Consider the following 22,831-nt stretch of genomic DNA (forward strand, 5'->3'; position numbering starts at 1 on the left):
TTTTTAGTAAATTGGCTTTTAAATAAAACAAATAAAATTGATTTATTTCAGCATTTTCAATTGTATTTTTCAATCCTCATGGAAGGAAAGAGACAATCACTTAAGAAAACCCAAGTTAGTTTAGCTGGAAAGTATATAAAAGCAAATTTTGTTCTGGTTACCTTAGGGTTATCCAGAATGGGGGTCACTGTAAGGTCAGCCTCAGTGTATACAAGCCCTTTTAGTTTTGAGTCTATATCCTGTTGGATGGCAGAAAAGAGTTATGACAAAGTAATATTACCACACATCAAAAGAGATATATTAATATTAATGAATCAACAACCCAAGAATAACTGCATATTAATATATTAAAATACTACATTTGCATGCACATCTTGTCAAAACTTTCCATTATAAACCTCTACATCCACGTTTATCATGATACCAACAGCAGTTACAGCCTTCTCCAGTGGGTATAATTAAGCATGACAAGGTCAGATAGGCAATTTCCTTTATGAACACGGATATAGGATTTTAAGAATCACAGAGTGATATAGCTCTGAAAGAGGCCATTTGGCCTATCCCACTGTTGCCAGCTCTTTAGTAGAGCTATACGGTTAATCCCAATTCCTGGCGCTTTCTCCATTGCCCTGTGAATTTTACCCATTCAGGAGTTTGTCTCATTCACTCTTACGTGTTATTACTGAATCTCTTTCCACAACTCTTTCAGACTGTGCGATCCAGATCACAACTTGCTGTGTAAAAAATGTTTTCTTCCTGTCCTCTCTGTTCTTGTGCCAATCGCCTTAAATCTGTGTCCTCTGTTCACTGGCCCTTCAGCCACTGGAAATTTTCTCCTCATTTACTCTATCAAAACCCATCGTTATTTTGGATACCTCCATCAATTCTCATAACTCACCCAGCACTCCAATTTCTCCAGTCTGTATGTAACTATAGGCGGAATTCTCCCAAAAAATTGCCAAGTGTCACAATGGCGAGAATAATGGAGTGATCTGCACCGGTCTCTCAAGCACAGCCTCAATCCTCCCAAACTCAGTGACTTTTTAGGAGAGTTAGGTGTTTCACACCAGTACTTGGGGCCCTCCCAATTGGCCCCCCTGCTTGACCCCCAACATGAAGTTATCAAAAATGACAGGAGGGTCTTGATCAGTTAGGGAAGTGCGCTAAGGATTGGTAAATCGATTTCAACACAGGTAAGTGTGAGGCGTTGCATTTTGGAAAGTCAAACCAGGGTAGGACTTATACAGTGATTGGTAGGGCCCTGGGGAGTGTTCAGGAACAGAGGGACCTAAGGATAAAGTACATAATTCATTGAAAGTGGCATCACAGGTAGACAGGGTGGTGAATAAGGTGTTTAACACACTGGACTTCATCAGTTAGGGCACTGAGTATAAGAGTTGGGACATTATGTTACAGTTGTATAAATCATTAATGAGACCGCATTTGGAGTATGGTATGCAGTTTTGGTCACCCTGTTATAGGAAAGACGTTGATAAACTGGAAAAAGTGCAAAGATTTATGAGGATGTTGCCAGGACTAGTTATAGGGAGCGGTTGGCCAGGCTAGGACTTTATTCCTTGGAACATGGGAGATGAGGGATGAACTTAGTGAAGTGTATAAAATCACAAGGGGCTTCAATAGGATAGGACTACACATGTAGTCTTTTTCCTGGGGAAGGGGTATTGAAAACTAGAGGGCATAGATTTAAGGTGAGAGGGGAAAGATTTGAAAGGGACCCGAGGGGCAACTACTTCACGAGAGGATGATGCTGAGCTGCTAGAAAAAGTGGCTGAGGCAGGTACAATAGCAAAATTAAAAAGCATTTGGCTAAGTACTTGGGTGGAAAAAGATTAGATGGATTTGGGCCAAACGTGGGTAATTGGGAGGGCATCATAGTCGGCATGGACCCATTGGGCCAAAGGGCCTGTTTCCATGCTGTATTGCTCTATGTCTCTATGATTCTGTGATCCACCCCAAGGACCCCCCCTGTATAGGCCCACTTATCATAGTCCACACTTAGGCCCTACTGATTTGGCACTACGCCTGGGAGGCTAGCACTGCTGGTATTTGGCGGGCACCACCAGGTGGGTACTGCCAGATGGACATCACCTGCTTATACCCCGACCACCCAGGGGCTTCAGTGTCCACTGAGTGCCCTGGTATAACCATTGGGACAGCTCCCTGCCAGTGGAGACCAGTATTCATTCTCGCCATTATCATACCACACCCAAAGGCCAGAGAATTTCATGCATTGGATTCGAACAGGATATGCATGTTTAAATGCTACTTTAAATATGCTAAATTGGTCTCGTGCCACTCTCTGGGCACAATCTGGTTTGTGTCATTAGGAAGAGGATTGGAGACTCAGCAATGATTTGATGCCAGGTGTGAAACAGATCTTTAGGTCAGTACACTATTCTCCAGGACCAGCACAACCTACAAACAACATGGTGATGTCAGAGAATGCAAATCCCCCCCCCCCCCCCCCCGGTGTTGGAAGACTTCTTACTGTGCACACCCCTATCCAACGCCAGCATCTCTACATCATGGCTACGAACATCATGCGTGTGCTGCCCCCTAGATAAATTTTGATGCAGAAATGTACCATTTTAACTGAATTCATAGTTCAGTCACATTTATGCTTTGAAGATGTTTAAAGTGAAATTGCTAAACAGTGTACACTGAAGCAATTTACTCTTGTACTCCTAACTCACTGACAGAATTATAACCAAAAGCCCAGCTGGATCGACAATTAGGTTTCGAACCATCATCTTCTACCCACAATGAACTTCCGCTCATTCAAACTCTGCTACTCGTGTCCCACTCTCCACTGAGTCTCATTTATCCATCAACTGACTTTCAATCTGACGGATTCCTGCTCTCAAATCACCTCTAATTTAAAATTTGGAATCTGATCTTGAGCATTTCTCACCAGTTTCAGCCAAACACTGCTGCTGCACTTTCAGCAGCTCAGACACCATGCTCTGGAATCAGAAGGTTGTAAGATCAAGCAGTTGGATGTAATAGTCTCTGGTATTGAGACACACTGGAACTCCCTACATAAAAGCACTGAGTGTAGATACAGTATGCAGGCTACAGTGGGTCACCAGTACTTTTCCATGGACAATTCAAGATGGACACTAGATGCTGGCTTTGCCAGCAATGCTCACATCCCATTGACACATTTTTAAATGACTTAGAGTCATAGAGGTTTACAGCATGGAAACAGGCCCTTCGGCCCAACTTGTCCATGCCACCCTTTTTTTTAAACCCCTAAGCTAATCTCAATTGCCCACATTTGGCCCACATCCCTCTTTACCCATTGTACCCATGTAACTATCTAAATGATTTTTAAAAGACAAAATTGTACCTGCCTCTACTACCACCTCTGGCAGCTTGTTCCAGGCACTCACCACCCTTTGTGAGGAAAAATTTCCCCTCTGGACACTTTTGTATCTCTCCCCTCTCACATTAAACCTATGCTCTCCAGTTTTAGACTCCCCTATCTTTGGAAAAAGATATTGACTATCAATCTGATCTGTGCCCCTCATTATTTTAGAGACCTCTATTCGATCACCCCTCAGCCTCCTCCGTTCCAGAGAAAGTCCCAGTCTATCCAGCCTCTCCTTACAACTCAATCCATCAAGTCCCAGTAGCATCCTAGTAAGTCTTTTCTGCACTCTTTCTAGTTTAATAATATCCTTTCTAATAATAGGGTGATAAGAATTGCACACAGTATTTCAAATGTGTCCTTACCAGTGTACAACTTCAACAAGACATTCCAACTACTGTGTTCAATGTTCTGACCGATGAAACCAAGCATGCGAATTCCTTCTTCACCACTCTGTCCACCTGTGACTCCACTTTCAAGGTGTGTACCCCTAGATCTCTTTGTTCTGTATCTCTCCCCAACGCCCTACCATTAACTGAGTAAGTCCTGCCCTGGGTCAATCTACCAAAATGCATCACCTCACGTTTGTCTAAATTAAACTCCATCTGCCATTCATCAGCCCACTGGCCCAATTGATCAAGATCCTGTTGCAATTGGAGATAACTTTCTTCACTGTCCACTCTGCCACCAATCTTGCTGTCATCTGCAAACTTGCTAACCATGCCTCCTATATTCTCATTCAAATCATTAATATAAATGACAAATAACAGTGGACCCAGCACTGATCCCTGATCACAGGCCTCCAGTTTGAAAAACAACTCCCTACAATCACGTTCTGGCTTCTGTCAAGAAGCTAATTCTGCATCCATTTAGATACTTCACCCTGGACCCTGTGACAATTAACCTTATGAACAACCTACCATACGGTACCTTGTCAAAGACTTGTTCCTTGTTTTATTGCTGTTTTGTGGAACTTTACAGAGCCCAAATCAGTTATCGTGCTCCCCTACCTTACAATAGTAACTCACTTCAAAAAGTATTCAATTAATTGTATGCAGTTTGGGATGTCCTGAGTTCATAAAGGCAAGATAGAAACATAGTTACTATCTTTATTGTGATGCAAATCCCATTTTGGGATTTCAGCATATTCACTGAACTTACCATTTTTAACAGATAACATTAATGAACACCAGGGGCAGATGTTTCCAAGTCCCACCCCACCACGGGAATCGTAGCAGGCAAGGCATGGACCATGCAAAGGTCCATTGATCTCAAGTGGGAGTTACCGGTCTGGGGTGAGCACGGCCAGAAAATCCCATCCTACATCAAAAATATTGCAGCGACAACAACTTCTACCTTGTGATCATAGCAAGGAATAATGGTAGGAAGGACTATTACTTACATGGCGAAAAACTGCAGCAGGCGACGGTGCAGAGGGACCTCGGGGTCCTTGTGCATGAGTCGCAAAAACCCAGCCTGCAGGTGCAGCAGGTGGTCAGGAAGGCTAATGGGATGCTGGCCTTCATAGCGAGGGGGATTGAATATAAAAGTAGGGAGGTCTTGCTGCAGCTGTATAGGGCATTGGTGAGGCCGCAGCTGGAGTACTGTGTGCAGTTTTGGGCGCCGCACTTACGCAAGGATATTTTGGCCTTGGAGGGAGTGCAGAGGAGGTTTACTAGGCTGATACCGGAGTTGAGGAGGTTGAGCTATGAGGAGAGGCTGAATAAACTAGGCTTGTACTCGTTAGAGTTTAGAAGAATGAGGGGAGATCTCATTGAGACGTTTAAGATGATGAATGGGATGGATAGGATAGAGGTGGAGAGACTCTTCCCGCTCAGAAAGGACAGTAGGACTAGGGGGCACAGCCTCAAGATAAAGGGGGGCGCGGTTTAGAATGGAGTTGAGGAGGAACTTCTTCACTCAAAGGGTGGTGAATCTCTGGAATTCTCTGCCCGTTGAAGTGGTGGAGGCTGCCTCGCTAAATATTTTTAAGATGCGGGTTGATGGGTTTTTGATAAGCGAGGGGATTAAGGGTTATGGGGAGAGGGCGGGAATGTGGAACTGAGCCATGACAGACCAGCCATGATCTTATTGAATGGCGGGGCAGGCTCGAAGGGCTGGATGGCCTGCTCCTGCTCCTATTTCTTATGTTCTAAACCACATAAGACATTCCCATTTAAATCTCGACATCACCGTTACTCTTCAAGCTTCAGCTCTTTGGCTTTTCAAGTACCCTCAATAAAAATAAACTGATTTGTATCTAAACACATAGCAGGTTACTAGGCAAATTCAACAGCTGTTACATTTATAAAGAATTCCCAATTTCTTTGCGATTTTGAAGTCAGGTCTGTTGACTGCCCTTCAACACAAAGTCAAATTCCCTGGCTGGTAGTTTCACTCTTATTTTAATCCCTGTCTGACAGACTGAATAATCACATTACTCAATATAGTTCAATTGCAAAATGTTTTAGGTCACTTGATGTCTTCTCTTCCTTTTCATGTGCAAACAATCAATAATCGTTTCCTTTATCATTTGCAAGTTGGATTTTCTTGGTTTTTAACATATATGCAAACACATGAATTAGAAGTGGGAGTAGGCCACTCAGCCTCTCGATCCTGCTCTGTCATTCAAAAAGATCATGGTTGCTCTCATTTGGTGCTCAGGTCTGGCATTTCCCCTAGCTTTTCCCTCCTGAGGTGAGGAGTGGGATTTTCTGGCTCTTTTCACCATCAGGAACTTCTGGTCCAGCCGATGGTGAAAGCCTGCCCCGTGTTTCCCAATGGCGTGGGACAGATTCAATTGGAAATCCCATAAACAGCAGTGGGACTAGAAGATCCTGTTGCGGAGAAACACACCGTGGGGAGCATAGAGAATCCCGCCACAACAACAACTTTGTTTAAAATTACAGAGCAATTTATTTCCTCTTGTTTGTTTTCGATCCTGATGTACTGCACAATGGCTGTGTTCCTTTGCCGTAGTTTTTCAATTAAAATAAACACCTGCCTTCATCTAAATAGTCAATTTTGTGACAACAAGACATTTATCATGAAAATAGTACTGTCTTCATTCATTCCGAAAATTTACCACCTGCCTGTCATCAAAAATGTTGGATATTTATTATTTCTCTATAGGATGAACAATTATATTCTTATTACTCTTTTGGCTTGTGACAAACATGAAGGATTTGCAGGGGATGGAGTTGCAGAAGTCCAAAAGCTTGAAATTTGCCCTTCCAGTTGATCATGAGGTGAAGTGGCCAGGACAAGGGCGGTGCTTTGAGGAGTAGCATGCATAAAAGTGTGGCTACATACATATCGATAATAATTGCAAGGGACTGACTACAAATCCTTTCATGGTTCCAAGTCGCATGAAATGGCCTGAAAGAGGGGAAGGCAAAATACATGTTTTTGGCTGTTTTGTGGCACATTTTAAAGGTCAAACCTCATAAATGATTGGTTGGAATGATTCTTTGAGACACACAAGAATATTTGTGTTCAGACCACTGAATGTAAACTCACGCTGCCCTACAATACAGCAAGATAACAATATAATCATCAACTTAAAAGCTTCTGGAGAAGCTCAAGGATATAAATGGCAACATTATGAGTGAAGCAACATAGCCCTGCATTGGCTGCATGCTGCGATAGGCTGTTTACATTGGCTTTCAGTGGCATGAACAGTCTTTCCTGGCAATGTGTGCAAATCTGCTTTGCATACTGCAAATTCTGTGAATTCCAAACTCTGCATGGTACCTCTTGCAAAAGGACCACTTACAACATTTAAAAAGCATCGAGATGAGCACTTAAAACGCTGTCGCATACGAGGCTGTGGACCAAGTGTTGGAAAATGGGATAAGAATAGATAAGTGCTTGATGGCTGATGCAGACACAATGGGCCAAAGGGTCTCTCTCTGTGCTGCAAAACCCTATGAGTTTTAAATTTCACTTTGGCTAAGTTTCATGGCAGGAGTGACTGTGAGATAGCAGTGTAAAATCATTGCAGAGGAAGGAATCATTTCAACAGACTCTGTGGGCCAAATTCTCTGACTTTGCCCTCTGCTGGGTTTCTCTGGTCCCACTACTGTGTCCTGAGATTCGGCTGAATGCCAAATTCTCCGTTCTCATTGGCAGTGGGGCTTTCGCGACCAGAGAATTCCAGCCCTGGTTTCCATATACAGAGAACAAGTCTTTTTTTGGAAAGCTGTAAAATGCGGTTGTCTGAATCTTGTTTAAAAAAATTATCCAAACATGCTTCCCAATTGTCAAAAGAGAAAATGCTGGAAAATCTCAGCAGGTCTGGCAACATCTGTAAGGAGAGAAAAGAGCTGACATTTCGGGTCATCGGTTCATCTGGGCTTGATGCATCAGCTCTTTTCCCTGCTTACAGAAGTTGCCAGACCTGCAGACATTTTCCAGCGTTTTCTCTTAATCCCTTGGGAATTCCTTGTTCTACATCTTCGTCATGGAGTTCGGTTACGAGTGGTGTGCCTCAGGGATCTGTTTTGGGGCCACTGCTGTTTGTAATTTTTATTAATGATCTGGATGAGGGTATAGTTGGGTGGATTAGTAAGTTTGCTGATGACACCAAAGTCGGAGGTGTGGTAGATTGTGAGGAAGGGTGTCATAGTTTGCAGGGTGACTTAGAAAGGTTGCAGAGCTGGGCCGCGAGGTGGCGGATGGAGTTTAATGTGGAGAAGTGTGAGGTAATTCATTTCGGTAGGAATAACAGATGTGTTGAGTATAGGGCTAACGGGAGGACTTTGAATAGTGTGGAGGAGCAGAGGGATCTAGGTGTATGTGTACATAGATCCCTGAAAGTTGGGAATCAAGTAGATAAGGTTGTTAAGAAGGCATACGGTGTCTTGGCGTTTATTGGTAGGGGGATTGAATTTAGGAGTCGCAGCGTCATGATGCAACTGTACACAACTCTGGTGCGGCCGCACTTGGAGTATTGTGTGCAGTTCTGGTCCCCACATTACAGGAAGGATGTAGAGGCTTTGGAGAGGGTGCAGAGGAGGTTTACCAGGATGTTGCCTGGTATGGAGGGGAGATCCTATGAGGAGAGACTGAGAGATTTGGGGTTGTTTTCGCTGGAAAGAAGGCGGCTAAGAGGGGACCTTATTGAAACATATAAGATGATTAGAGGTTTAGACAGGGTGGATAGTGATAGCCTTTTTCCTAGGATGGAGAAAGCTAGCACGAGGGGGCACGGCTTTAAATTAAGGGGGGGTAGTTATAGGACTGATGTCAGGGGTAGGTTCTTTACCCAGAGGGTGGTGAGGGACTGGAATGCCCTGCCAGCTGCAGTTGTAAATGCGCCTAGTTTGGGGGCATTTAAGAGATCTGTGGATAGGTTTATGGACGAAATGGGATTGGTTTAGATTAGTGGGTTAGTGTTGTTTTTTTTTAAAAGCTGGTCGGCGCAACATCGTGGGCCGAAGGGCCTGTTCTGCGCTGTAATGTTCTATGTTCTATGTTTACATAAGGGAAACCACAAATTACTGGCAGAAAAATGGCAATGTAAAAGTTCAATATTTGCACCACACTAATGTTAGTTCAATCAGTTTAGTGCAAATACTAATCAAAGGCTCGGTCATACAAATTGCCCTCAGCCCCAACAGCAGTATTTACATAAACATCCCTAACCTTTGTTTTGTGTCTTCCAAAAGGCAGTCAGAGTAAGGGACCTGCTTGTGGAAAATCAGTAGGGTCAAACTTGCATTGAAACTTCAACAACATTGTCTTCCACTACCAATAAGTGACAATTACAATCCAATTTGTGAAGGACGTGATGGTTTGCGTCATGTGAAATGAGAATAAAATTCCTCAAAACAGCTCCTTATTGCTGTTGCAAGACAACAGGAGGAAAGAACAAACTTGACACTTTCTTACTTTTTACGGGATGAATAATTATAAAAATGCCTTTCAAGGTTTCAGTCAAAAGGAATAGTCAGCCTGATTGAGTTTGCAAGGACTTTGGAAGTTTACCTACTCTGCCCGGAGCAGTGACTAATTTACGCCACAAGAAGGCAGAAAGGGGCTGTCAAACAGCAATAGTTCTCAAATATGTTGAAGTATTGTGGCAACAAAAGCAGGTCAGAGGATGGGAATCCTGAAGTGAGTGTCATATCTCCTGACTCCCAAAGCCTGTTCACCATCTACAAGGCACAAGTTAGGAGTGTGACTTTGTAATTATTTATCAAAATTCGCTGGACTCTGGGTAAGTGCCGGAGGATTGGAAAACAGCTGTTACGCCGCTGTTTAAAAAAGGTAGCAGACAAAAGGCAGGGTAGCCGGTTAGCTTAATGTTCGTAGTTGGAAAAATGCTAGAATCGATCATCAAAGAAGAAATAGCACGACACCTGGAAAAGAACGGTTTGATCAAGCAGACGCAGCACGGATTCATGAAGGGGAAGTCGTGTTTAACAAATTTACTGGATTTCTATGAGGATGTGACTAGTGCGGTAGACAGAAGGGAACCGGTGGATGTGGTGTTTTTAGGTTTCCAGAAGACGTTCGATAGGGTGCCTCACAAAAGGTTGCTGCAGAAGGTTAGGGTACACAGAGTTGGGGGTAAAGTGTTAGCGTGGATTGAGGACTGGTTATCTAACAGGAAGCAGAGAGTTGGAATCAATGGATGCTTTTCTGGTTGGCAGTTGGTGACTAGTGGAGTGCCGCAGGGATCGGTGCTGGGGCCTTAACTACTTATCATTTACATAGACAATCTGGAGGAGGGGGCTGAGTGTAGGGTAACAAAATTTGCTGATGACACGAAGATGAGTGGAAAAGCAAATTGTGTGGAGGGCGCAGAAAGTCTGCAGAGAGATCTGGATAGGCTGTGAGTGGGCGAGGGCCTGGCAGATGGAGTATAACGTTAGCAAATGTGAGGTTATCCACTTTGGTAGAAATAATAGTAGGAGGGATTATTATTTAAAGGGTGAAAAGCTGCAGCATGCTACTGTGCAGAGGGACCTGGGGGTCCTTGTGCACAAATCGCAAAAACTTAGTCTGCCGGTGCAGCAGGTGATCAAGACGGCGAATAGAATGTTGGCCTTTATAGCGAGGGGAGAATGTAAAAGCAGGGAGGTCTTGCTGCAATTGTACAAGGCACTGGTGAGGTCGCAACTGGAGTACTGTGTGCAGTTTTGGTCCCCTTATTTGCGAAAGGATATATTGGCCTTGGAAGGAGTACAGAGAAGGTTCACCAGGCCCATACCGGAGATGAGGGGGTTAGCTTATGAGGAGAGATAGAATAGACTGGACCTATACTCGTTAGTGTTCAGAAGGCTGAGGGGGGATCTTATGGAGACTCACAAGATAATGAAGGGGCTAGATAGGGTAGAGATAGAGAGATTCTTTCCGCTTAGAAAGGAAAACAGAACTAGAGGGCACAGCCTCAAAATAAGTGGTGGGGGGTGGGGAGGTGGGCAGTTTAGAACGGAGTTGAAGAGAAACTTCTTCACTGAATCTCAGGAAATTCTCTGCCCATTGAAGTGGTGGAGGCTACCTCGTTGAATATATTTAAGTCACAGGTGGACAGATTTCTGATAGACAAGGGAATTAAGGATTATGGGGAGAAAGCGGGAAAGTGGAACTGATACACTTCAGATCAGCCGTGCTCTTATTGAATGGCGGGGCAGGCTCGAAGGGCTAGATGGCCTACTCCTGATCCTATTTCTTATGTTCTTATGTGTGATGGAATATAAAAGTGGAATGTCAGAATTAGCTGGACTCCCAATGTTCATTTACCGCTGAAACTTCATTAAGAAGTCTCACAACACCAGGTTAAAGTCCAACAGGTTTTATTTTGTAGCACAACCTGGTGCACAACCAACTCCGCATCATAGAAACTTCATTAGTCAGCCCGGTTGGAGACTTTGATCACATTTTTGCTTTGCCTGCCACAGAACACTGTGGACATGACTGATAATATATGGAATAGCATGATTTATATTAAATGTGAAAACAACTCAACCAATATGTAAATTAAAATTAATTATTAACAACTCAGGAATCAGTTTTTGAAGTTCACCTTAAAATTCTGCACAAATATCTTTCTTGGAAATAATTAGGACAAACCGGTATTTATAAATAGCCTCTTTATCTAAATAGGACGTCTTCTAAGTAGAAATTCATGACGGTGTTCAGACTGAATCAGATTCAGTAAAGAATGAATGTCATGTTAGCAGCATGAATTTTCTTTGTGTTTTGCTATTGATTGTGTTATAATCTCGATGGGCTGAAGGGTCTTTTCTGCACTATATGATTCCAAAGCTCTATGACAAGAAACAAGGAAAGTTTATTTTCTTCTTTCATGGGATATGGGCATCGCTGGCTCGGCCAGCATTTACTGCTGAGGCGCTGTATTGAATCGCTGCAGTCTATGTGGTGTAGATACACCCACAGTGCTGCTGGCAAGGGAGCTCCCAGATTTTGACCCAGTGAAAGTCTAGTGATACTTTTCCAAATCAGGATGGTGAGTGGCTTGAAAGGGAACTTGTAGGCAGTGGTATTCCCATGTATCTGCTGTTCTTGTCCTTCTAGACTGTAGAGATCGTGGGTTTGGACGATACTGTTGATCTCACTTGTTGCTGCAGTGCATCTTAGCCAGAATTCTCCAGCCTTTCATGCCAGTGGGAAATTTCATAGTAACTTCATTGCAGTGTTAATGTAAGCCTTACTTATGACTAATAAATAAACTTTACTCTCCACTTTCCTGGATGGGTGCAGCTCCAACAGCACTCATGAAGCTCAACTCCACCCAGCTTGATTAGCACCCCATCCGTCATCTTAAATGTTCATTGCCTCCACTAGTGACACACGAAAGCAGCAGTGTGCACCATCTATAAGGGTCAGAATTCTCCAACCGGTCATGCGCCACTGCCACTGCAAGCTTGGATGGAGAATTTGGCTGTTCAACTAAGTCTCTGTTCGCTGCAGGGAGCCATGATGTGGAGATGCCGGTGTTGGACTGGGGTAAACACAGTAAGAAGTCTCACAACACCAGGTTAAAGTCCATCAGGTTTATTTGGTAGTAAACGCCACAATCTTTCGGGGCTCTTTCAGAGCCCCGAAAGCTTGTGGCCTTTAATACCAAATAAACCTGTTGGACTTTAACCTGGTGTTGCGAGACGTCTCATTACAGGGAGACCAGAGAATCCCACTGGCATGAATGGCCGGAGAATGGTACTGCAGCAACTGACCAAGTGAGATCAACAGCATCTTCCAAACCCACGATCTCTACAGTCTAGAAGGACAAGAACAGCAGATACATGGGAATACCACCGCCTACAAGTTCCTTTTCAAGCCACTCACCATCCTGACTTGGAAACGTATCACTAGACTTTCACTGGGTCAAAATCTGGGAGCTCCCTTTCCAACAGCACTGTGGGTGTACCTACACCACATGGACTGCAACGATTCAATACGGTGCCTCAGCAGTAAATGCTGGCCGAGCCAGCGATGCCCATATCCCATGAAAGAAGAAAATAAACTTTCCTTGTTTCTTGTCATAGAGCCTTGGAATCACAAGACCCTTCAGCCCATCAAGATTATAATACAATCAATAGCAAAACACAAAGAAAATTCACGCTGCTAACATAACACTCATTCTTTACTGAATCTGATTCAGTCTGAACATCATCATGAATTTCTACTTAGAAAACGTCCTATTTAGATAAAGAGGCTATTTATAAATACCGGTTTGTCCTAATTATTTCCAAGAAAGATATTTGTGCAGAATTTTAAGGTGAACTTCAAAGTCTGATTCCTGAATTGTTAATAATTAATTTTAATTTACATATTGGTTGAGTTGTTTTCACATTTAATATGAATCATGCTATTCCATATATTATCAGTCATGTCCACTGTGTTCTATGATGTGGGTATGCCGGCGTTGGACTGTGTTCTATGGCAGGCAGAGCAAAAATGTGATCAAAGCCTCCAACAGGGCTGACTAATGAAGTTTCAGCAATAAATGAACATTGGGAGCCCAGCTAATTCTGACATTCTGCTTTTGGCATCAAATTAGTTACTCCATATCAACAATTGTACAGAATGAATTAAGAAAAATATTTTAATCATGTCCTTTGTAGTTTTTCACTGACTTAACAAAGTATTACAGGCTTGTGAATGCTTAGAAGCAGAGCTGTAAACATGCATGGCCACGCTTCACTCAAAACGTACCAAAGTCAAACATTGATTAAAACTGGCATATTCGCCACCCTGTAAAAGGCTCATTTTGTTACATGGGGGGGGGGGGGGGGGGGGGGGGGGCAGTAACTTTTGCAGTTAAGCAAAATGTGGTCAGATGCAGGAGTCATGGTGAAACCAGACTTAGATCTAAAATCTTAAATCTAAGATGATTGTTCATATATCCAAGAGAGAATTCAGGAGAAATCTCTGACAGTGGTTAGAATGTAGAATTTGCTACCACAGGGAGCAACTGAGACCAAGATAGATGCAATTGAGGGGAAGCGACATTAACACGAGGGAAATAATTTTAGAAGGATACAGAATCATAGAATCCCTACAATGCAGAAGGAGGCTTTTGGGCCCATCAAGCCCGCACTGACAATAATCCTACAGGCCCTATACCTGTAATCTCACATATTTACCTTGCTAATCTCTCTAACACTGGGGTCAATTTAGCTTGGGCAATCAATCTGATCTGCACAACTCTGAACTATGGGAGAAGACCCGAGCACCTGGAGGAAATCCACGCAGACGGAAGAATATGCAAACTCCACACAGATAGTCACCCAAGGTTGGAATTGAACCCAGGTCATGGTGCTAACCACTGTGCCACCGTCCCTTATGTTGATGGATTTACAAGAAGGGTGCAAGAGGCTCGTATGGAGCATAAACACCGGTATGGACATTTCGGGCCTGCTTCTGTGCCTTCAATACTTTGTGATAATACTTTGATAAAGATATTCCATTGCAGGTAGTATAAACTTGTAAGCATTTGTCTGGCTCATATTCAAACTCTCTGACATTCTGAAGAATTACGAGTACTCAATGAAGTATAATGATTCTGATTAAACTGGAGCTTCCAACTCAAAAATAAAATGTGGAAAAATGACATCCCCATGATTCAGCTTGATAGGTTATTGAGCAGCTGTGTTACAGCCACTAATATCTTTCTGCTTTCCAGTTTGTGTTAAGTCAGCTGGCTGTGGAAGATGTGGGACCACAGCTGGGGCAAAGAAAGGCAAAATCATGGCTTACTATGTCCCAGTGGTGCTCCCACATCGTGTTTGGTATCTACTGCCCATCACTATGGTGCACATCTCCTCCCATCCCAACCGGCAATGAGCGTTTCTGGATCAGGCTGAGGATATTATCAGATTTGGTTATAAATGCCCCCAGCTGTTGAATGGGCTGTCATTGCCCACAGTCACATCAACAATAACCTCTCAGAGATGTAACCTTTACAGCTGTGAGGATGGGAGAAAGGAAATTAATGGAAAAATGAGATGGAAAAAAATCTAAATAGAAATAAATAAGTTTATGGATAAAGAATGGCTAGGTTGGTTTCCATACATCTCTTCAGAAGAGCGAGGGGGGGAAGTCATGCAGCAGCAATGTTTTTTATTACTTGAAGGTTTCACAACCTGCAGATCAACCACGTTTGATACTCCTACAGCCCATGCGTAAGCAAAGTCCTTTGTTCAGCTTCTAAAAGATATTTCTTACAATAAAGGACCAATAAATTAAAGGGCAGTAACCTCATTTTCTCAATCTACAGACTGACCACTATTCACTGTTTGTCCGTGCTCCTCTCTCCCGCTGCTGCTTCACATCGAAATTTGCATTGTTCATTACAGTTGATGAATCATAGAAACCCTACAGTGAAGGAGGCAGCCATTCAGCCCATCAAGACTGCACCAACTCTCTGACAGAGCATCCCATCCAGGTCCTATCCCCAAAAACCAAAGCATTTACCTCACTAATCCCCCAACCTACACATCTTAGGACACTAAGAAGCAATTTACCATGGCCAATCCACCTAACCTGTACATGTTTGGACTGTGGGAAGAAACCCAGGTAGATATGGAAAGAACGTGCAAGCCCCATACAGACAGTCACCCAAGGTCAGAATTGAACCTGGGTTCTGGCGCTGTGAAGCAACGGTGCTAACCACTGTGCTCCTATGAAAATGTTTTTAAATGAGTGTCTTTTAAAGGGTCTCTCTCTCTGTTAACAATCCCAAACCCAGCAAATATCAATCTCCTCTGTCCGTTAAAAACAAAGTTCATTCTGAAAACGGAAACAAACAATTCTGGTCAGATGAAATTATAAACTTAAACATTAGCAAGGATATTCCACAATTTAATATACCTGTGGTGAAATTGGAGAGTCTTTCTGTGGAGCACTCTGAATTATACTGTCGCTCTGGCGTACATTCAAGCTAGTTCTTGGTGTTGGATAAGAGCTGTTTCAAATAAAAGGAAGAATGAGCTGAATTTTTTTTCCTTTCAAAAATTCTCAAAATAATCTCAAATGGAAGAATAGCTTTTAAAAAAAATAAACTGGTCAGAAACAAAGCACAGTACGTGGTATGCTGGCAAGTGCATTGTTACAGCGTAGGCTCTATGGACTATGGGCTTCTATTCAGCTCACCACACAAGGCTCTGATCTCAACCAAACAAAGAAACTCAAAGAGGCGGTTTGTCATAGGGTAACAATTAAAGTAAAATTAATTCAAACCTCTTTAAGCAATGGCTTAGAATTTTGTGCCCCTTCTATTGGTGAAGGATTTGGGTGTTAAGGGTAGGAAGATACAAAAAAATTATACAATGTGGCTAATGCATCAAAAAGATTTTAATTTAAAATAAAAGCACAGCACAAATTCTTCTCTTTTGGCACCAATATAGGGCGGCACTGTGACAGTGTTTAGCACTGCTGCCTCACCGCACCAGGGTCCTGGGTTCAATTCCCGGCTTCGGTCATTGTCTGTGTGGAGTTTGTACATTCTCCCCATGTCTGCATGGGTTTCCTCTGGGTGCTCCGATTTCCTCCCACACTCCAAAGATGGGCGAGTTAGGTTAATTGGCCATGTTAAATTGCCCTTTAGTGTCAGGGGCACTAGCTAGGATAAATGCATGGGGTTATGGGGATAGGGCTTAGGCGGGTCGTGGTCGGTGCAAACTCGATGGGCCAAATGGCCCTCTTCTGCACTGTAGGGATTCTATGATTTTATAATATGTCACAGCAACTCACAATTCTACGAATACTTGCATTAAGTGAAAAGAGAACCAATCTAACTAGAAACAATATACACTTTACTCTGCGTAATTCAGTCCCTTTCCCCTAGCAAGTTACTTATCCAGCAATGTGAATTGGGCAATATTTTAAAATGTTGAATTTACACAGAAATAAACCATTCCAACTATATTGTACATACTGCAGAATTCATAGTGTAAAATGCACATGCCCAATGTAAACCACTTTAAATGAAGCTGTTAGGGAGGACAACAGAAATATAATTTAATAAAATTCAGGATTTGCCCCTTTCACCATTTATATAGTACCTTTAACATGGAGAATCAGCCCAAAATGTTCACACAATGGAGACATGAGAAGAAACTCTTTGGCATAGTGAGTGATTAAGATCTGGAACGCACTGTCCGCTAGTGTGGTGAAAGCAGACTCAATTAAAACATTTATGTGGGAATTGGATTATTGCCTGAAAAGGAAGAATGTGTAGGGTTATGGGGAGAAGGTGAACTGATTATTCGGAAAGCCAGCATAGACACAACAGGCTGAGTCACCTGCTTCTGTGCTGCAAAAATTCTATGATAGCTCTACACGTCAAAAGGCAGGTTGATGTTCGGCCAAACAGAAATCTTTCAGTACAGCTGAAACTCAGCCAGACTTGCAAACTTTAATGAGAGAAATGATTCAATAAAACAAGAGACAGACATACATACCTAAGTAAGAAGATGGACTCCTTGGAATTGATGTCCAATGCACGCTTTGGCTGTAAGTCAGCAGGACTTTCTGCAAAATAAGAAGTCAATGTCAATTTACATTAAAAATGTACATATAATAAGGATGCTGCAGTCATATAAAACTGAAGATTTTTCAGAAATTAGCTAAATTAATTAGACTGAACTACAGAATATAATTCTTGTGCAATTCAGTGAGAAGAATAAATCTGGAATAGTTTGACAACATTCTGGCAGGAAGGTTACCCATATTATTCTTCTGTGAGATAGAACTGAGGAATAGAACTAAGTGAAATCATTCTCAGACAGTACAACTGATAATTAAATACTGGGAAGACCAAAACCATTGTCTTTAGTACCCACAACAAATGCCATTCCCTAAGACAGTGGCTGACGCTGAGCTGGACTATTCACAACCTTACCCTTCTTTTTGACCAAGTTGAACTTCCAACTCCATATCCTCGCTGTCAGCAAGGCTGCCTATTTCCATCTCCATAAAATCGCCTGAATCAGACCTAAATTCGACTCACATGCTGCGCAAACCCTCAACCAATTTCTGTTACCTGTACACTTGCTTATTCCAAAGGTCTCCCAGCTTGGCCCATCCATTAACTTGAGCTCATGCAAAATTCTGCTGTTCCACATCTCAAACATGCACCTTTACACACATTATCTCGTGACCTGCCTTAGCCCCCAATTAAATAATGCATCGATTTTCAAATTCTAATATTGGTTTGCAAAACTATCCAGGACCTCACCCAGCCTTTGCTTTACAACCTTCCATGGTCTCTTCTCTAAAAATGGCCTCTTGTGTATTCTTGCTCTACCATTGGTGGGCATTTCTTAAGCTTGCAAAATCCTGGAACTCCTTTTCTAATAGTACAGTGTGTGCCCATACCAAATGGACTGCAGTGGCTCAAAAAGGTAGCTCATTTCCACCTTCGTCAGGGTAAATAGGAAGGATAAATAAAGGCCGGCCTAGGCAACGGTGTCCACATTCTATGAAAATAATTTTTAAAAGCTGTCTGCGCCCAATTGACTGGAATTCCCAGCCTACCCCTCCCCAGCTCTCTTTTCTCATGTGACTCTCTTCAAAAAAATCTACTCTTGCTGTCTGCCCCAATATTCCCTGTGGCTCAGTGTCAATATTTGTTTGATAACACTCCTGATAGTGGCACACCGCACCAAGGATCTGGGTTTGATTCCCAGCTTGAGTCACTGTCTGTATGGAGTCTGCACATTCTCCCTGTGTCTGTGTGGGTTTCCTTTGGGAGTTCTGGTTTCCTCCCACAGTCTGAAAGACATGCTGGTTAGGTACACTGGCCATGCTAAATTCTCCCTCAGTGTACCTGAAAAGGTGCTGGAGTGTAGCAAGTAGGGGATTTTCACAGTAACTTCATTGCAGTGTTAATGCAAGCCTACTTGTGGCATAAATAAAAAAAACTTTAAAACTTTGGAGCATGTTACAATGCTAAAGGTGCTATATAAATGCAAGTGTAATCAACCATGAGCCAAGATTTCTTTTATCAAAGCGTTATCAATATACATACATGAAACCAATGAACAAACATTACTGGTTATATTTTTTGTGCATACATTAATGTATAAAATAACAAACACACAAGTGCTTTGTTCTCCTAATATATTATTTGTTTATATTTTTACTTGCTATAAACACAGTCTGTCACACACACATCCTGAAAAAACATGCTGTTCAACAGAGCAACAACCTGATGTCACAATGATGCCCCTGTGAGATACCACAAACAACACTGAGAGACGTTTGGGATTGTAAATAATTGGGATGATTAACGAAAAATTTCAAAAGACCTGTGCATGCCCAAAATACTCCAGCACATTGAGGGAAAACTAGACAAACAAATGAATTGTGGCTTTCTGTTGCAAGTTAACAAAACTCAACTTTCATAAGTTCCATAACTGAAAACATGCTCTTTACCAAGAAATTCATCAAATTCCCTTTTGAAATGTCAGTAGCAAATCCTTATCCACCACATGTTCAACTCATCTGCTCCAAAGGGTAATGACTCTCTTCAATAAGAAAACAATTGATCTCTAACCAAATGGTTTTACTGCATATCAATGCAAAACTACTGCAGATGCTCCTTGCCCTTTTGTTATTTATTTATTTATAGATAGTTTATTTGCAACCCACTCCAACTCAACAAGCCTATGTGAACCAACTAGTCAAATATGATTGCTTTAAAAACTTGAAATCATGTTTGCTTTCCCCCGTTCTTTATTTAGTTCGTTCAAACGCATTTATTACCTATCATGCTTCTTCCTCCAAAGTAAATGTAAAAGAAGGAGTTTTCCCCACAATGAAAAATGTTGTTTTACCTAATTTGTAGGATTTCTGTTGCTGGTTGCTGTCCATCTGAGGATTTGATGCCTTCAAGCTTTCACGTCCTCCAGTCTGTTGCAGCTCACTAGCGACAAGTGGCAAATGAATTTCATTATCACCAAAAATTAGATTCAAGAATTGTGAAATGATTGTCATTTCTAGAGTCAGAATTGTAAAAATGCATGCAGAATTCTGCCACGTATTATACATGTGCATACGTGTGAACACCAATCTTTCAACATGATCTCTGATGTTAACAATCAGAGATACAGAACACAAGGCAATGCCATTAAAGAACATTGATTCTCGTTCTCCATTACCAAAAGCAATCATCTAAAAACTAAATTGCATTGACAACTGTAGGGCTGTTTTGGCAAATAGGCTACCTCTGCTCCATCTAATGATGGGGAAACAAAAACACTATTGAGGTAGCTTTCAAATAGCCTTTAAAGTGTTGTGTTTGATATACTTTATAAGACCCTTTATAAGACAAAAACACTATTGAGGTAGCTTTCAAATAGCTTTTAAAGTGTTGTGTTTGATATACTTTATAAGACCCTTGTCAGGCCTCATTTGGAGTACTGTGCGCAGTTCTGGTTGCCTCACTATAGGAAGGACGTAGAAGCTATTGAAAGGGTACAGAGGAGATTTACAAGGATGTTGCCTGGGCTGGGAGGCATGCCTTATGAAGTTAGGTTGAGGGAGCTGGGACTCTTTTCCCTGGAGAGGCGTAGGTTGAGAGGCGACCTGATAGAAGTTTATAAAACGTTGTGAGGAATAGATAGCGTGAATTCTCAGAGGCTATTTCCCCGGGTTGAAATGGTTGCTACAAGAGGACACAGGTTTAAGGTGCAGGGAGGCAAGTACAGAAGTGATGTTAGGGGTAAGTTTTTCACTCAGAGGGTGGTGAGTGAATGGAATCGGCTGCCATCAGTGGTGGTGGAGGCGAACTCGCTGGGGTCTTTTAAAAAACTTCTGGATGAGTATATGGGATTTAATGGGATTGGGGGTTATAGATAGGTCTATAGATTGGTAGGTGTTGTGTGATCGGCGCAACTTGTGGGCCGAAGGGCCTGTTTGTGCTGTAGTGTTCTATGTTCTATACTTGCAATACAGGAAGCAAATTTAACAATTGCATTAAATATCTTCCAAATTGGCTTTAGTTCCAGTTCAAAATAGTTGACAGGTTAGCATGCACAATGACATAAATCTACTGATATTTAAAGTACCAAAATGGTGTAAAGAAAAAATATAAAGAACTCAGCTTTCAGCACTTTCCTAATAACTTGACACATGATATTGCATGAAGTTCAGAAATAGTTGATGATAAATGGAAACATTATTCCCCCACTAACAGCTTCATAGTAGGCTGTTGTTGGACTTAAATAACTGAAAGTAATATAGAATTTAGGTCACAATTCAGTGAGTTGGCTTGGAACATGTATCCACTGTTGTTCAGCTGTTTTCCTCCGTCTTTATTTTACTCATAGGATCAGTTTACTTCATCCTTAACTACAGAATTTGCATGCATTTCAATCCCAAAATTACTATGTCTATGATTTGTTTTTAGTTCATTCACATATGGGCATCACTGGTAATGCCAATCTTTATTGGCCAGCTGATTCATCCCCAAAGTGGGGATGAATCAGCTTCTTGAATTACAGCAGTCCACAAACTCAAATTGCTCTCAGAATGTTGTAAGGTAGAAAGTTCCAAGATTTTGATCAAGCAACAATGAAAGAGTGGTGTAAACGTCCAAGTCATGATAGTTGTCACAGTGCATGTGGATGTTATCTGCGAGGGCTTCTCAACATTAAACGCTGGTTTGTGGTGGTTAAAGATTTTTTTGGAACGGTGTAGGGAGTTACGTGAAACCCCCAGTGAGAATAACCAGCTCAGTCATCATGTAACAAATACTAAATACTAGTGATTTTCCAAACTTAAGTATTTGTTACTGATCTATTGAGCCAGGGCTCCATTCTGTGACCTTACTGTCCAATAGTAATATCGTGGTGACAGTAGTTGAAGTTCCCTATCCAGAGTACATTGTGTGACCTGAAACATTGTCCTTTATAAAACCAGAATTATAAGCGCAACAGCTGTTGGTCATGCTAAAAATTATTGAAATCAACCATGTAGCATGGGGATAAATAACATTTGTGAATGAGATGGATTTTTACGAAGGCTTTTACAGTCATTTCTGTTGCCAGCCCCAGCTTTCTCGAATTCAATTTGGCAAAAATGGGTTCTGAGTTCTCAACCTTGGGTTGCTAGCTGACATAACTTATAGGGTTTTAAATGTTGTGTGCACTATATATAAATGAATTTAGGAATCCAGCTATCTGGCTACTGATAACTTTTATGTACAGTGTTTCTTTTCTCATTGTTTTCATCCCCATGAAAGCTGCATTACTCTGAACCATATCTCTTTGAGATTTCAAACTGGTACTCAAGCAGTTACAACTCCAAAATTCCCGTAACAGTTACAAGGCTTCCTGGATTTGATTATATGGCTGTCCTACAAGTAACTAAATAAATTACATAATCTATATTTATTTGAAAGTATTTTGGCTTCATTCATAAATTTTAGAGAATTGGAAAACATTGCAACATTTGACTCAAGTCAAGCTCAGAACAGGATTATGACCTGCTAGTTTCTTATTTAAGACTCCTTACTGGTGATGCCTGAATTAAAAGGCACATCTACAAGGTTAAAACAACATAAAACTGTTTTACATTTGTTCCAATTCACTTTATTTAAATTTATGAACCTCATCGTGATTACATCTTTTTAAGATCAGAAATGACTTGTGGTAAATCATTTCAGCTTAAAATCTACCTTTATGAGAAAGATGTTTTACCAGAACTTCTGACAGAATTCTGGATTTGAACATACAAGTAGTACTCAAAAGTAATATAAAGGAAACAGCTGAGGACAGCACACTGGTTAAAAAAAAAAATGGAATTTGCCATTAATTACCAAGATTGTCTTATTATGTGCTTGTTTCTATAGTATTTACATGCAGTCCAAAAGGAATTTCAACTTTCTGATCTGAATACTTTAAACAAGAAGTCAGCACCAGACCATGTTAAGAGATGAGTTTTTTTTAGAATGGAAACGATGGT

At 41.7% G+C, this 22,831-nt stretch overlaps 1 protein-coding gene across 4 annotated transcripts in view; it reads right to left on the bottom strand.

Annotated features, from left to right (window-relative positions):
- Window positions 1-22,831, bottom strand: part of ulk4 (unc-51 like kinase 4) — a 390,892-nt gene that overhangs the window by 347,457 nt on the left and 20,604 nt on the right. For all 4 annotated transcript variants that reach the window (XM_080201895.1, XM_080201896.1, XM_080201897.1 and 1 more), the window contains exons 10-13: window positions 19,702-19,790; window positions 17,326-17,395; window positions 15,734-15,827; window positions 162-239 (exon numbers count right to left, since the gene is read on the bottom strand). In XM_080201895.1, the coding sequence (XP_080058021.1) occupies window positions 162-239; window positions 15,734-15,827; window positions 17,326-17,395; window positions 19,702-19,790 (331 nt within the window). The remainder of the gene's footprint in view (window positions 1-161; window positions 240-15,733; window positions 15,828-17,325; window positions 17,396-19,701; window positions 19,791-22,831) is intronic.

The sequence above is a fragment of the Carcharhinus amblyrhynchos genome, chromosome 2, assembly GCF_965287045.1.
Source record: "Carcharhinus amblyrhynchos chromosome 2, sCarAmb.v2.hapA, whole genome shotgun sequence".
Taxonomy (NCBI): domain Eukaryota; kingdom Metazoa; phylum Chordata; class Chondrichthyes; order Carcharhiniformes; family Carcharhinidae; genus Carcharhinus; species Carcharhinus amblyrhynchos.